This window comes from Carettochelys insculpta, chromosome 13 (assembly GCF_033958435.1).
Source record: "Carettochelys insculpta isolate YL-2023 chromosome 13, ASM3395843v1, whole genome shotgun sequence".
Lineage (NCBI taxonomy): Eukaryota > Metazoa > Chordata > Testudines > Carettochelyidae > Carettochelys > Carettochelys insculpta.
The window spans coordinates 44,753,983-44,770,832 of NC_134149.1; the positions used below are offsets into that span (position 1 = coordinate 44,753,983).

General features: G+C 49.6%; 1 protein-coding gene across 1 annotated transcript in view; it reads right to left on the bottom strand.

The window, feature by feature from the left end:
• MID2 (midline 2) overlaps positions 1-16,850 on the bottom strand; it is a 205,704-nt gene that overhangs the window by 27,543 nt on the left and 161,311 nt on the right. Inside the window, exon 8 of the mRNA XM_075007991.1 lies at positions 15,900-16,061. Within this exon, the coding sequence (XP_074864092.1) occupies positions 15,900-16,061 (162 nt within the window). The remainder of the gene's footprint in view (positions 1-15,899; positions 16,062-16,850) is intronic.

The following is a 16,850-nucleotide window of genomic DNA, read 5'->3' on the forward strand; positions in this document are numbered from 1 at the left end:
TGCTGGCAAACAGGGTGTGTGCTAACAGGAGGGAGTTTGGAGAGGCTCTCCTGGAGGAGGAGAAGGAAGGAGCAAACTAAAGCACCTTGGGGTAAGTGGCTGCTTATATTTGGAGGTTTTGGGCTTGTGTGTTTGTTTGGAGTTTGGAGTTTGTTTGTTTGGAGTGCTGAGCTGAGTGTGTGTGTTTGTTTGTTTGAAAGGCTGTGTGCTCAGGCAGGCAGGCAGGCAGTTGGAAGCTGATTAGGTTTGAATTGAAACACCGTGTGCTGATTGGCTGAGCTGTAGGCAGAGGGAGGAGCTATCAGGGAGGCCGAGCACTTAAACCCTGCTAGTAAGCGACCAGGGAGCTTTGCGACCGGGTGCTGGCAAACAGGGTGTGTGCTAACAGGAGGGAGTTTGGAGAGGCTCTCCTGGAGGAGGAGAAGGAAGGAGCAAACTAAAGCACCTTGGGGTAAGTGGCTGCTTATATTTGGAGGTTTTGGGCTTGTGTGTTTGTTTGGAGTTTGGAGTTTGTTTGTTTGGAGTGCTGAGCTGAGTGTGTGTGTTTGTTTGTTTGAAAGGCCGTGTGCTCAGGCAGGCAGGCAGGCAGGCAGTTGGAAGCTGATTAGGTTTGAATTGAAACACCGTGTGCTGATTGGCTGAGCTGTAGGCAGAGGGAGGAGCTATCAGGGAGGCCGAGCACTTAAACCCTGCTAGTAAGCGACCAGGGAGCTTTGCGACCGGGTGCTGGCAAACAGGGTGCGTGCTAACAGGAGGGAGTTTGGAGAGGGGAGTTTGGAGGGAGCCAGTGACTTCTGTTGCCCTTAAACTAAATCCTTTATAACAACCTCTATCTGAAACATTTAATTAACCCTCATATATAACTAGAGTAGGAAATGGAGGCAGAAGCCCAGCAGCAGAGTGGGGGCTATCCTGTTTATTGTGTCGAGTGCAGTATGTATGACTACCTACCCTGTGGGCGGGTGGCGTATGTGTGCGCTCGATGCAAGGAGCTCCTGGCCCTCAGAGACCGAGTGCGTGCTTTGGAGGCCAGGGTGGCTGAACTGGAGGAGCTAAGGAAGGCAGAGGTGTTTGTGGATGAGACTTTCCGGGACATAGTAGGGCTGTCCCACCTCCAATCTGACAGTCCTGAGGCTGTTACGGAGGATGAAAGGCTCAGGGAAGGAGAGCAGTCAAGGGGAGCAGAGGGAAACCATCCCGTAGTTGGGACCCTCCTTCCAGAGGGTGATGTTGTATCCTCTCGTGCCGAGGATACTTCTCCGGGGGAGGGAGCGCCAGCTGTTAGGAAGAAGCAGGTTTTAGTAGTGGGGGATTCGATCATTAGAAATATAGATAGTTGGGTTTGTGATGACCGGGAGAACCGTATGGTGACTTGCCTGCCTGGTGCGAAGGTTGCGGATCTCTCGAGGCATCTAGACAGACTTATGGGCAGTGCTGGGGAGGAGCCGGTCGTCGTGGTACATGTTGGTACCAATGACATAGGGAAGGGTAGAAGAGATGTTCTGGAGGCCAAATTTAGGTTACTAGGAAAGAGACTGAAATCCAGAACATCTTTGGTGGCATTCTCTGAAATGCTTCCAGTTCCACGCGCAGGGCCAGATAGACAGGCAGAACTTCAGAGTCTCAATGCGTGGATGAGACGATGGTGTAGGGAGGAGGGGTTTAGATTTATTAGGAACTGGGGACACTTTTGGGGTAGGGGGAGCCTATACAGGAAGGATGGGCTCCACCTAAATCAAGGTGGATCCAGACTGCTGGCATTAAACATTAAAAAGGACATAGAGCAGTTTTTAAACTAAGAGGTGGGGGAAAGCCGATTGGTGCGGGGGAGCACCTGGATCGGACGGAGACTTCTCTTACACGAGGCTCCATAGACAGGGATTCCCTAGAAGTTAGTCAGATAGGGAACGTGGGAAATAATATATGGGCAAGATCAGATGTAAAACAATCATGCATAAAAAAATCCACCGTGTCTGTGAAAGGCGGACATATAAATAGTGGTAGTTTTCTAACATGCTTTTACACTAATGCTAGGAGTCTGTCTAATAAGATGGGTGAACTGGAGTACCTCATATCAAAGGAGGAAGTTGACATAATAGGCATCTCAGAAACATGGTGGAATGAGGACAATCAGTGGGACACTATCATACCGGGATATAAATTATATCGGAAAGACAGAACAGGTCGTGCGGGTGGCGGAGTGGTACTATATGTGAAGGATAATATAGAATCAAATGAAGTAAAAATCCTAAAGGAATCAAAATGTTCCATAGAATCATTATGGATAACAATTCATTTCTCTAATATGAATATGGCATTAGGAATATATTACCGACCACCTAACCAGGACAGTGATAGTGATGCTGAAATGTTAAGGGAGATTAGAGAGGCTATCAAAATAAAAAACACAGTAATAATAGGAGATTTCAATTATCCCCATATTGATTGGGTGCATGTCACCTCAGGACGGGATTCAGAGATTAAATTTCTTGATGCCTTAAATGACTGCTTCTTGGAGCAGCTAGTACAGGAACCCACAAGGGGAGAGTCGGTTCTCGATCTAGTCTTAACTGGAACGCAGGATCTGGTCCAAGAGGTAACTGTTACTGGACCGCTTGGAAATAGTGACCACAATATAATAACTTTTAATATTCCTGTGTTGGGAAGAACACCGCAGCGGTCAAACACTCTGGCATTTAATTTCAAAAAGGGGAATTACACTAAAATGAGGAAGCTAGTTAAACAGAAACTAAAAGGTAGAGTAATTAAACTAAAATCCCTGGAAGCTGCATGGAAACTGTTTAAAGACACCATACTAGAGGCCCAACTTAAATGTATACCCCAAATAAAAAAACACAGTAAGAGACCTAACAAAGAACCACCATGGCTAAACAGCCATGTTAAAAAGGCAGTGAGAGAGAAAAGGGCAGCTTTTAAAAAGTGGAAGTCAAATCCTAGTGAGGAAAATAGAAAGGAACATAAACACTCCCAAATTAACTGTCATAATGTAGTAAGAAAAGCCAAAAAAGAGTTTGAGGAACAGCTAGCCAAAAATTCAAAAAACAATAGTAAAATGTTTTTTAAATACATTAGAAGCAGGAAGCCTGCTAAAAAAGCAGTGGGGCCCTTGGATGATAAAGATATAAAAGGAGCGATCAAGGAAGACAGTGCCATTGCGGAGCGATTAAATGATTTCTTTGCTTCAGTCTTCACGGCTGAAGATGTTACAGAGGTTCCTAAATCTGAGCCAGCCTTTTTAGGCGACAAATCTGAGGAACTCACTCAGATTGAAGTGACATTAGAGGAGGTTTTGGAATTAATTGATAAGCTGAATAGTAACAAGTCTCCAGGACCAGATGGCATTCACCCAAGGGTTCTGAAAGAACTCAAATGTGAAATTGCGGAGTTATTAACAGTGGTTTGTAACCTATCCTTTAAATCCACTTTGGTACCAAATGACTGGAAGACGGCCAATATAACACCAATATTTAAAAAAGGCTCTAGAGGAGATCCTGGCAATTATAGACCGATAAGTTTAACATCAGTACCAGGTAAATTAGTAGAAACACTAGTAAAGAGTAAAATTGCAAGGCACATAGAAGAGCACGAATTGTTGGGCAAAAGTCAGCATGGTTTCTGCAGAGGGAAGTCGTGTCTGTCTAATCTATTAGAATTCTTTGAAGGGGTTAATAAACATGCGGACAAGGGGCACCCAGTGGACATAATATACCTAGATTTCCAGAAAGCCTTTGACACGGTCCCACACCAAAGGCTTTTATGTAAATTAGGTGGTCATGGGATAGGAGGAAAGGTCCTTTCATGGATCGGAAATTGGTTAAAAGACAGAAAACAAAGGGTTGGAATAAATGGTAAATTTTCACAATGGAGGGGGGTAACTAGTGGTGTTCCCCAGGGCTCAGTCCTGGGACCGATCCTGTTCAACTTGTTCATCAATGATCTAGAAAATGAGGTAAGCAGTGAGGTGGCAAAGTTTGCAGATGACACCAAGTTGTTCAGGACAGTCAAAAGCAAAAGGGATTGTGAAGAACTACAAGGAGATCTCAGCAAACTGAGTGATTGGGCAGCAAAATGGCAAATGAAATTTAATGTGGGTAAGTGTAAGGTAATGCATGTTGGAAAAAATAACCCAAATTACACGTACTACATGATGGGGTCAAATTTAGCTACGACAGATCAGGAAAGGGATCTTGGAGTTATAGTGGATAGTTCTCTGAAGACATCCACGCAGTGTGCAGCGGCAGTTAGTAAGGCAAATAGGATGTTAGGAATTATTAAAAAAGGGATCGATAATAAGACAAAAGATATCATACTTCCCCTATATAAAACTATGGTACGCCCACATCTCGAGTACTGCGTGCAGATGTGGTCTCCTCACCTCAAAAAAGATATATTGGCATTAGAAAAGGTTCAGAAAAGGGCGACTAAGATGATTAGGGGCTTGGAAAGGGTCCCATATGGGGAGAGGCTAGAGAGACTGGGACTTTTCAGTTTGGAAAAGAGGCGATTGAGGGGCGATATGATAGAGGTATATAAAATCATGAATGGTGTGGAGAAAGTGAATATAGAAAAATTATTTACCTTTTCCCATAATACAAGAACTAGGGGACACCAAATGAAATTGATGGGTAGTAGGTTCAAAACTAATAAAAGGAAATTTTTCTTCACACAGCGCACAGTCAACCTGTGGAACTCCTTGCCCGAGGAGGCTGTGAAGGCCAGGACTCTATTAGGGTTTAAAAAAGAGCTTGATAAATTTTTGCAGGTCAGGTCCATAAATGGCTATTAGCCAGGGATAAAGTATGGTGCCCTAGCCTTCATAACAAGGGCAGGAGATGGATGGCAGGAGATAAATCACTTGTCTTCTGTTCTCCTTCTCTGGGGCACCTCGCATTGGCCACCGTCGGCAGATGGGATGCTGGGCTTGATGGACCTTTGGTCTGACCCAGTATGGCCATTCTTATGTTCTTATGTTCTTATGACATCAACGATTCTGATCACACCGAAGTAACCAGGACACCAAGGCAGACTGGTAATGCCTCTGTCAACTTATGGCCTCAGGCCAGGCCTACACTAGGCATTAAAGTTGCCTGTAGACATGCAATTCTAGCTACAGAAATTATGTAGCTAATATCAACTTATCTGCAATCAACTTACCTGGCTGTCTTCAGAGAGAGAGAGAGAGAGGTCAATGGAAGAAACTCTCCCATTGAGCTCTCTCACGCCTCACGATACTGAGGAGTGCAGCGGTTCACTGCCAACCCCCAAGAGTTCGATTCTGCACGTTCCCACTAGGTGTGCAGAATCGAACCCCAGAAGATCGACTGCGTAGTGAAGACACATCCTTACACCTGGCCCAGAGAAAGATGCTAAATCTCCTGGCATGACACTCAGAGCCCTGAACAGATCAGCAGAAGACCAAAAGCAACAGGTTGAACCTCTCTAGTCCAGCACCCTGAGGACCTGCCCAGCGCTGAACCAGCGAATGTGCCAAACCAAGGGAGGTCTATATTGTCTAGTCCAGGGGCCTGCAACCGAAATCACGAGAAGAGCCATTTTTTCAAATTCCATTACAAAATCAATCCTGCAAGAGCTGCAATGCACGTGACTAGGAGACGGTCCTTAATAAATAACGTCAAGCCATGCATTCTATCACCCCTATTTTAGCAGCAACGCAGGTGCACCCTCAATTATTTGCACCAGTTTAGAAAGGAAAGTTACCCCCATTTCCAGGCTTTACCTGCCTCAGCCCCCAAATCTGCCCCCAAGCCCCAGGCTTTACCCCATCCCACAAACCCCACCCCCACACTTAGCCCCTCTGAGCCCCAACCTCCTCCTCTGCTCCCAGGATTAACTCACCTCAGTGCATAGTTCCACCGCAGCCTCCCCGCTGCTGCTCCCTGCCACCGCCGTCACCTCCTCCTCGGCGGGCTGCAAGGCTGCATGGCTCTGGCAGGGGCAGGTTTAGCCACCAGCTCTCCTGCCAGCTGACTGCCGCCCACATGGGGCAGCCACCCGCCCGGCCAGCTTTCACTTTTGGGCTCCCTGCCCGGCCGCCCCTGACTGCTCCACAGCTCTCACTGCTTAAGCGGAATTTTATTTTTAAATAAACTAACTCCGTTTAAGCGGCGTCCGCTTCCAGAGCTGCAAGAGGAGCCAGCGGCAGCGGCTCTTGGAGCTGCAAGTAGCTCCTTAAAGAGCCACATGCGGCTCTGGAGCTGCAGGTTGCCGACCCCCGGTCTAGCAGCATTACCTACGCTCCCACTGCCTACTGGGCTTTTAGAAGACACTTAGGGGCAAACTAGAGCTAAATAACAGCACAGAACACTGCAAGCCAGGGCTGGTGGCTGGAAACAAACTTTCAGGGACCGTGGGAAACGTACTCAGCTGTCCACTCATCATGGGGGTGCCAGACTGGAGAGGTTCAAGAGGGAGTTGAAAAGCTTGGGTGCCCTACGGCTCTGAGGGCGCAGGAGGAGAAAGCAAGGAAGATCAGCTCTGCCAGCATGGTATGCAAGCCCCCAGCTGTCTGCTGTACAGTCAGAAAACAAACCACTCCACGAATACTGCAAAGCAGACAACAGGCTTAGAGTGGGCATGGAACTTGCCATTACCTTCCTCTTCTCGTCAACTGTCTTGAAGGAGGAAAAAGCAACTAGGTTGCATTGGAGCCACTGAATAACAAAAACACAATAAACCGATCAAAACAGGCAAATCTCCAGACTCCCTGTGGCTTTGCTTGTTTAGGGACTGCTTGGTACACAGCATCCGGCTCCTCAGAACATATTTGGGTTAACACGTGACTGGTGTTACCAGAAAGCTCTCAGACAGCCGGTGCTCACCCAGCAGAGCCGCAGACACCACGGCAAACCCGCTCCCCCCGGAGGAGGAGATCAAACCGCCAGATGTTCCCAGCTTCAATTTCAAACCGGTTTTAAAAACGATTGAATAATACACGACAGCAGCCACGTGGCTGTTACAGCAACGATCAGCCGGTTTGCCGAGAGTACGGTGGCTGGAGAAAGGTGGCACTAATGGTGGGTTGGGTGACTAGATACAGCCTTGGTGTGTATTGCATGTCCGTGTGTAGAGAGAAATCCTCACGGAAGATCCAGGGGCCCTGTCTTAGCATTTTGCTCATGTTTTATTGTTAAGTTAGAATCACTTCTTGGAGGCTGAAAACTGGAGCAGCCAATGCCCTGATTCCAAGTCCTGTTACATCCCAGCCAGACATTAACGTTAATGTTACATTAACGTTAACATCAGAGGTTAATGTGAATCCACCCCCACAGCCTGGCCAGATACTCAGACTAGCCCCTTTCTGATCCGCCGCCAATATAAACCCCAAGTGGAGCCGCTGTCGCAGACGGTGTGCAGGGTATACAGTTCCAGCTGCTCCTCGAGTCAGCAGGTAACCGGAGGGGCCCACATGCCAAATGTACCAATGACCTTAGAATCACCTGGCATTTCTTTTCCGGAGTGAGGCATGTCTCTGCGTGCGCCATCCTGATGAGGCACTACAGGACAAAAACAATGGAAACAGGCTCTCTTTCGTTCAGCTCCTAGTCAGAGGTCAGCCTCCGTACTCGGTTACACCAGTGTAGACTCAGAACACTGCTGTCAAAGAGGTTAGGGCTTGTCCACCCAGGGATGTTGACTGCAATAGTTATTCTTTGACAGCTCCTTGCGTGGACACGCTTATTCTGCCAAAGCAACACAGGCTGAACCTCTCTGGTCCAGCATCCACAGGAGCTGAGCGGTACTGAACCAAAGAATTTGCCAGACCACGGGGAGGTCAATATTGTCTAGTACTTTACCAACACTTCCACTGCTTACTGGGCTCTGAGAAGACACTTAGGGTTAAATTGCAGCTAAATAACAGCACAGAACACTGAGAGCCAGGACTGGTGGCCGTAAAACTTTCTGGGACTGCAGGAAACTTGGCCATATCCAAGACAAGTGGTTGCCCAGCTAACTAAAATCATGCCAGATTACAGATTTTGCTTGACCAGACTGTGCTGGACTAGAGAGGTTCAACCTGGAGGAATTTAAATTTATAATTTGTCTTATTCAGGAATCACCCTCCCCAGCAAGACCAATCCTTAATCTGGACTAAGAGCAGAATCTGGGGTCTTACTGGCTCTACTCTTCATTTCCATTTGCCTAATGATGTTCTGATAATTTCCACTTCTTACGTCTGACAGGAAACCAGCCCATGGGGCCCATGTTACCATGGCCAGAGATGATCAGACGTTACCAAGCGATGCACAAATGTCAACACATGAAAACATATCATCGGCCTGGCCCAGAGGGCCGAGCTTTTAAAGCACTGGACAAAGCTCCGCCAGTAAAAGCCATCTTCCCTCTATTTCCTTCAGGAGAGGAGCCAAAGTTTTCTCTGCATTCTGTGAGAAGCCCAGTGCACTTCAGGGCATGGAACGAGGCCCAGGGGGATCATCAGTTTTCCATCCTGACTTAAAACCGAAGTATATCTTCCAAGCAGTGTTTGTGCTAAGTTTTTCCACCACGCGTGGAATAAATTTTGTTCTGTGCACCAAGGCATAAGCAGATGCGTACCATCCATAGAAACACAGGTTGATGGCTGTGGATAGCGGTGGGTGTGCTGCTAATCAGCTGGGCAGCATCTGAGTCTCTCCAGGATGGCTGCCCAAGCACACAGCTTGCAGAGAACACCATCCGCAAGCTAGTTTATTTCACATTCTGACCCGTTAAGCAACATGGACTCAAAGGGAGCCCTGAGACTGATGCATTCCGGGAGTTAATATCTGTCTTGCCGCAGATCTGCACTCCACGGTGGAATGTCTCCAAACACCACCTTGGAAGCAGTGAGCAGAATCTGAAATAGGTAAACTCATGTTTCTCTTTTCCGGCTGCTGACGTTCTCCAAAGTGACATCACTGGTGAGGTATGTGCTCTCTTATAAATTGCTGCACGTGGGGTTTTACACTGACAAATACAGGAAAGAGAAACGGCCGAGAGTGAGCGACTACAAACCCAACATAAAGTGGCAGGATCCTCCCACACGACAAACAATACCGTACATTTGTTTGCAGAATGCAGCAAATAGGCTTATTCATACACCCAGGAGAACGTTAGAGAGACACGTTCCTTCTTGGGCGTTGCTCAAGAAACAGTAGTCATGCTGCAACACAGCGAAATGTACTTGAGTTGATTTATCTATAACTACGTACTGGACTATAAAAATAGAGACGCAGACAAACACTGTTAAAAGATTGCAAAGTCACTGAGTGAAAACTTGGGAAACGCCAGTTAAGGATGCCTGTACCAGCTTAATTCAGCCCCTTGTGTTTGTGCATTTTAACTGTCCTACGTGATCACGTGCTGCTTGTCCCACAAGACTCTTGCTTCATTCACCTAATGAGCGGCTTTTCAGCATTTTGTTTTCTCCCCATCATTCAGCCCTATCTACTGCACGGTATTCAAACCCCGTTCTGAGGGCAGAATCAGTTAATTTCCTCATGGGCTGCAGTGTGCATCGTGACACTGAGTGCTTCGCCGACATTGATTTACTTTCCTAGCAGCCCTGTAAAATCCCAGGTTACACATGAGGGATTGAGGCAGAACGCTGAACGCACTCATTCTGGGGAGCCAACTGGAGATATCTCGGCGCCGACCTTCCCTTCGCATGTAAAATGGGGTATGTTCAAAGCACGGCTCCCCTTGAGTTCCGCCCCAGCGGTGAGCACTCAGCCCTAGCACAGTCAGATGCCAGGGTTGAGTTCCCAGCACTTTAAAAACAGAGACCAGCGTAAGTGACTCACCCAGCACCACACAGGAGCTCGGTGCCACAGGCCAGGATAAAATCCCATTCTCCACGGCTACATTCAGTTGATTTAACCATGAGGCCAGAGCATCAACCTCCTCCCGCCCCTGTACTCAGCCTCCAAACCCAGTCACAGTCTCTCCTCCCCATGCCTTCAGTTCCAATTCCATCAGACCCCCTCGCCCCAAACTCCCCCTTTCTCTGCCCTCATCCAGCTTCTGCCTTATCCACTGGGCACTCGCTTCCAGTTGTTTCCTGCTGGCCTCCAATAGGATGGCCCCCGGCAGCACAGGAGAGAGGCTCCCACCTCTTTAGTTCCAGTCCAGCTGCACCCTGGCCCCAGGCAGCTGAGAGCAGCTATGCCAGGGAAGGTCCAGCATTGCTCCTGTAGCCCGGGGCTGCAACATGGGCATGGCGTAGGTGCACTCTGGCCAGCCCTGGAACCTGCGAGGGGCCCTGACGTGCCCAGCGTGGATGCAATCTTTGGAGATTTTACCTCCTAAAACTGAAGAGATCTCTACTGAGCAGGTACGGACGGGGATTTTTCTAAGGCTTAAAGTGTGGTCACGTTTGGGTGGGTCTTCACAGCGAACACCAAAAAGCACAGCCCTGCCACAAAAGCCACCCTGGTAAAAGGGTGAGTCGCTGCTCCAATGCCTGGGGCACCAGGGCATCTCCCGGAAAAGGCTGCCAGAATAGTTTCATATGGGGCAAAGCAACTTATTTCCCTCCAGCCTCTGTCTTGAAAACCCTGGGCTTTTGGTGAACTATTTCATCCAAGGAAAAACTAATTCAGCCTGAGCCAGACGCACGGCCTGAGAAAATTTCAGCCCACGGGGTCAAAGCAGCTGAAGAGAGGGTCTGACCATGAGAGGTGTTGAGCAACCTCTATGACAGGTCGTGCTCCCAGCCCTGCTTAATGTTCCCCTTGGTTTGCAAGGCTCCTCCTCAGCCTTGGTGGGGCTCAGAGCAGGCCTGGGATTAGCCACTTTCTCTAGGGCACAGCTCGCTGTGTTGAGCTACTCTCATCACAGGCCAGCCTGGGGAAAAGAGGGGACACCAAATCCTTGGGGCTCTGTGGCCCCTCCAAGTGGTACAGGCCAGGACAGACGCCTTTGTCTGTCACCAAGCCAAGTCTCCATTCCACCCAGGCCTGAAATATGCTCCTTTGCCAAGACCCCCTCCGCTTGCCCATTCACAGGAGCTGTCAGCATCCTAACTTCCCGTAGGCAGCTTCTAGCGGCAGTGGCCAGCTTGTCGTCCGTGCACGGCATGCATCCCATTCGGGGTTCTACATACGGCCAGCACACCCCCCTCTGCCCACTCCTCCCCGACGCTCCCTTGTACTTCTAGAGGGCTAATTCGCACCCTCTCCCCACTCCTCCCCTTGTCCTCCCAGAGCTTGGATGCTGCAAATCAACTGATTCCCAGCGCTCCAGAAATGCTGGGAGGGAGAGATGGGGGGAGAAGGGGCAGGACATGCTTGGGAAGGAGGCTGGGAAGGGTTTGAGGGGAGGGGTGGAGCAGGACCGGGGCCTGTGGCACAGGAGAGGGTTGAGCAGCCCCTGGCAAAATAAGAAGTGACCAACCTTTAAAGCAAGGCCAGGTGTGAGGTGCATGCTGATGGCACACAACATTGTGAGAGCAGCGTGCTCCTGCTCCTCTTTCTGACTGTTGCCAGCAGTGTAATTTGCTCCAATGACGGATCACTCTGGGTTGGAAAGGTGGGATACAGACAGAGAACCAAGTGCAACGTACGCAATGCTATTCTGGGGGTCACGGTCAGCGCACGTGGCCAATTTCAAGCTTGCAGCCCACTGAGATGGAGGAGGCCATGTGCGCGGCCCACTCGCTAGCCTGGGTGGCCCTTTGCCGATCTCGAGGGTTTACGCTCTCGGCTCCCCTTTCTGCCAAGGACTTACAGGGCGAGTCCTGAGCTGGAGGCTGCGACTACCAGGTTCACATTAACCAGCAGCCTCCCTGCAGCTGTTTCGCCCACCTGAGCCTTAGAAGGAGCTGTGGGATCTCAGGAGGTGCAAACCCTTGCCTGGCACGCGTGGCTGCAAGTCACGTTCTGCCCGGGGCAGCCTGGCACTCGCACGAGGAGGCCAGTGCCTACTGTCGTCCTGCTCTCGAGGTGCTGAGTACGTGGGGGGGAGGGTGGTGCACAGACTGCCTGAGACGACAGTGCGGTCCACACTGCGCTAAAGAGAGGCTTAGCTCCTTGCGCCTCTCTTGCCTCTGGCTCACAAGCATCAGCGCTTTCTTTAACATCGCTGTCCTGCACTTACTCACAATGGGCAGCAGACGCCGTGTGCTCAAACGTCCCTGCAGTCTGGGCTGACAGATCGTGTTCCCACTAACTTTTCCATCTGTGGACAGAATACATTTTGTGCTTGTCCTGTGCACCCCAGGCATGTGTGGATCTGCACCACCAATAGAAACACAGGCTGCCCACTGCCATTAACAGCTGAGAGGCATCTGCGTCTGTCCTGGGTCACTGCCCCGCAGCTCAGCTTACAGGGAACACAGCTGACGGACACCACACACAGAGCACTTTCAGCCAACGGGAGATGTTCGAGCTTTGAACATGTAGAACCAGGTAGTTACTGTAGACATCTCAAGGTGACCCTGATGATGAGGTTGGCTCCAGACAGATATTGTAACAGCAGATGCAAAAAAATGTGTTGATGTTAATTTAGTGGTTCTCTTATCCTTCCGCTGGGCTGGGGAAGCTGCGACCATTTAGATCAGGCGTGTCCAACCCATGGACCCGCGGGCCACATGAGGCCCTGGACAGCTAGTAATGCGGCCCCACAAGATCGTAAACTTTTAACATTATTATGTGATTTATATACATTAACTATATTATGTATTTTATATGTGGCCCAAGACAATTCCTCTTCACTCAATGCGGCCCAGGCAAGCCAAAAGGTTGGACACCCATGGTTTAGATGGTCCTGCCAGCGTTAGAGGTTCACTTTGTAATATGCATGACAGTAACGCTGAGCTCTTCTTATTGCTCTGTGTGCAATTCCTGCTTTGCAGTTTGACAAATGCAGAAAGCTGCTACAGACAGCAAACAAAAAATAAAAAATTGATCCTGTATATATTACAGTAAATCAGGTTTGTCTTGAAAGCAACGTGCTAATATCCCTGATAACTGACACTGAAAAAATAACGAGCGCGCAGCCTCGTCAGGAAGCGATGGAAATTAACCTGTTTTCCTTTCTTCTGAGGAGGTTTGTCATATCAGCTCTTGGCCTGCCAAGTCACCAATTCCTTATTTCCACCCTGAGCATATTTAAAAGCTGGGAGCTGGCTTTCCACAGCTCTGGAGGGAGGGAATCATTTTTAATAAACAAAAGGGAATCAGATTGGATTTTATTTTTCGTCAGCTTCCATCCATCCTCTCCAAAGCATGCACTTCATTTAATTCCACTGGATGGAAAGCTGCCATGAAATGACTGAGACGGCAGAAGCAATAAATCATTTCAAAAGCCTCCTCAAGCGCAGGACGCAGACAGGATGGGAACATCAAGGCAAGGGAACACAAAGACCTCTGGGCACATTGGGGCCAGACACAGGACTTTAAAAATCATCAACCTGAGGTGGCCACGGACCAGGCAGCGCTGGACAAAAGCCAAGTGACAAGCCACGTGCAACTAACCTGGAGACTGACCGCTCACTCTGATATTTGTGCCTTTTCTTTTGGATAGTACAAATCATCCTTAGGAGGGAAATCATCATCCCAAGGTTTCAACTCTCCCCCTCTTAAGTTCCACTCTGGCCAGAGTGGGTCCAATCCTGTTTGCCTAGAGGCTGATCCTGCTCCCTTTAACCCTTTCCCTCCCTTCTGAGGGAAGTCCGGTTGGAAGACCCAGAGCCTGAACTGACTTTTCATTTGCGTTGGTTTGCAGAGCCCAGGGCATTGTCCACAGAGAGGCTTTTCAGGCGTCTTTTCCTAATAACCCTATGACAACAAATCAACACACACCATACAGTTCTCCCAAAACCCCCCACCAGTGAGCAGGCTCGTCCACACGCACGACCCTCTCTTAACAAACCAGCAGGCACCTGGCTCAGGGCTTGGAAGTCCCAAGAGGCCAACTGCAGAAGATCTGACCTTATTCCATACCAAAAATATGCGGTGCTCGCCCGCTCACGAAGAACAAGTTGTGCAACCCGATTTCTTACCTACATGCCTCCACCTTCCATCCAGGCGCTGAGAGACAACGGCATTTGCTCCAATCCCTCAGACAGACACAAACACCTACAAGACCTTCACCAAGCTTTCCTGAAACAATGATACCCAAACAAGGAAGAGAAGAAACAGATTGACAGAGCCAGACCTGGACCCAGAAGCCACCTGCTACAAGACAGGTGCAACAAAGAAAAACAACAGAACACCACTGGCCATCACATACAGCCCCCTCATCGCCCCCCCAAAAAACCAACCAACCAAACAAACAAAAAAGAAACCTCTCCAGCGCATCATCAGGGATCTACAACCCATCCTGGACAACAAACCTTCACTCTCACAGACCTTGGGAGACAGGCCAGCCCTCACCTACAGACAGCCCCAACCTGAAACAAATCGTCACCAGCTATTCTACACCACGCCACATTAACTAACTCAGGAACCACTCCCTGCAACAAACCTCGGTGCCAACTCTGCTCACATATCTACACCAGTGACACCATCCCAGAGGACCTAACCACATCAACCACACCATCAGGGGCTCATTCACCTGCACATCTGCTAATGTAATGTACGCCATCATGTGCCAGCAAAGCCCCACTGCCACATACATTGGCCAAACTGGACAGTCTCTACGTAAAAGAATAAATGGACACAAATCAGATATCAGGAACAGTAATGTACAAAAACCCGCAGGAGAACGCTTCCATCTCCCTGGACACTCAGTGACAGATTTAACAGTAGCCATCCTGCAACAAAACACTTCAAAACAGACTCCAAAGAGGAACCGCAGAGCTGCAATTCATTTGCAAATTTGACACCATCAACCAAGGATTGAACAGAGACTGGGAGTGGCTGGCCAGCTACAAAACCAGTTTCTCCTCTCAGTGTTCACATCAACTGCTGGAAGTTGGACACATCCTAACTGAACTGACCTTGTCAGCTCTGGCCCTCCTCTTGATTGAGACTCCCTCCTTTTCATGAGTCTGTATAGTTAGACCTGCCTCTGGTATTTCCATTACATGCATCTGACGAAGCGGGTCTTCGCCCACGCAAGCTCATACTCCACAATATCTATTATTCTACAAGGTGCCACAGGACTTCTGGCTGCTTTTGCAGATACAGACTAACTCGGCTCCCCCTCTGAGACCAGATTTCTGCTCCTTTCGCTCCTTGGCCAAGCCAGGATGCTGGATAGATTGTGGAGATGTGGCAACGAACCGACCTGAATGCTTGCCCAAACGAGCCAAGGATTTAGACAATGTGCAACAGCCAGGCCCAATGGGGGTGAGTGGGCAAAGGGGGCAGCTGCCCCAGGGCCTGCCATTTCAAAGGGGCCCAGAGCGCCGGCTGCCCCACTGCTACTTCAGCAGTGGTGGCAGCACAACCTTCAGGCCCCTTTGAAATGCCACAGCAGCGGGGCTGTGCTGCTCTGCACGGTGCTGAAGAAATGGGGGCTGGTGCCAAGATCCAAGTGGCACAAACGGCTGTTGGCCCCACCGGCAACACCTGAATGGAGGGGAAGGGACCGGGAAAGAGCAGAGGCAGACAGGTTTGCATAAACATAACCCCACAATAACAAATCCTACCCAACAAGCAACATGAACACAGCTTAGCATTCCGGGGCAACCTGGGAGACCCCAGCTAGCTTGCACTTGTCTGGCCTCCTGTGCAATCTGGCCTCGGTGCTCGTGCACAGGATAGGAGGAAAAAGCAAGTCCAGCGAGGAAACAACCAACAACCCTTCCAAGTTCCCAAAGGGTGGTCCTAAGCCACGGTGATTAAAGAGTTAACAAAAATCTCAGCAACTCCCGGTTTAATCAGGCGGCTTCTCTGCTCCCTACCCACCCTGCCCGAAGGAGCCCTGGCACCTACTGTTTGTCTTGAGCCTGGCAGGTTCGCTGTTCCGGCTGCCAGCCTGATTTATGGCCTTCACCAGGAAGATGTATCTGGTGCCGCTCTGGAGCCCATGCACGGTGTAATGGTTCTGTTTGATGTTGGGGACAATCATCCAGCTGTCCATGGAGTTGTACAGACCTGCAGCACAGGAGCAAGGCGGGGAGAGGAGATAAATTACTGAGGAATGGAATCAGAGGACAAGATTCAATGCAAAGACAACACTGGCTGGGGAAGTGGAGCTCATGGGCCACGCCTCCATCAGACTGATCTGCTGTCTGCCCAGGAGTTAACAATAGCAACTTGCCAAGGAGGCTGAAGCAAAATGTCTATAAACGATAGCAAACGGTTGCTGGGGGAATCCTTTTTATCATCACATAAAAGCACAGTGTGGGGAGTCAGTGCTGGCCAGGCCAGGGAGGGGACGCAGGCTTGCCGTCAGCCTGGCATGTTAACTGGGGAACGGACGGGGCGAGGGCCAGAGGAAGCTTTGAAGAGATTCATCCAGGCACAGGCCAGCTGGGAGATAAAACAGCCAGCAAAGGACACCTGCAAGAAGACCAGGTAAGCCAAATTCCAGGAGCTGCTGCTGAGACCTCAGTGTGTGGGTAGCTCCATCGCTGGCTCGTCTCTGGGTAACGACTCGCATTCATTAGAGCTGCAGGAAAGAGCTGCTAATGAGCTCCAGGTGTAAGTGCTCCAATTAATTGTGCGAGAGCTGCACTAGCGGCCACCCTGGGAGGAGACTGCAGCTGTGGCCCTGGCCTTGCCAACTGGGCTCAGTGACCAGCTAGCTCTTGCAATTTGCATCTTAAGGCAGAGAGATTTGCAGGTCAGACGAAACATCTCTGCCTGAGCTGGTTTCTATGAACCAGCATCTATTAACTAAGCCCACCCTCGCTCTCTCTGTCTGGAGCCAACAGGGCCCCA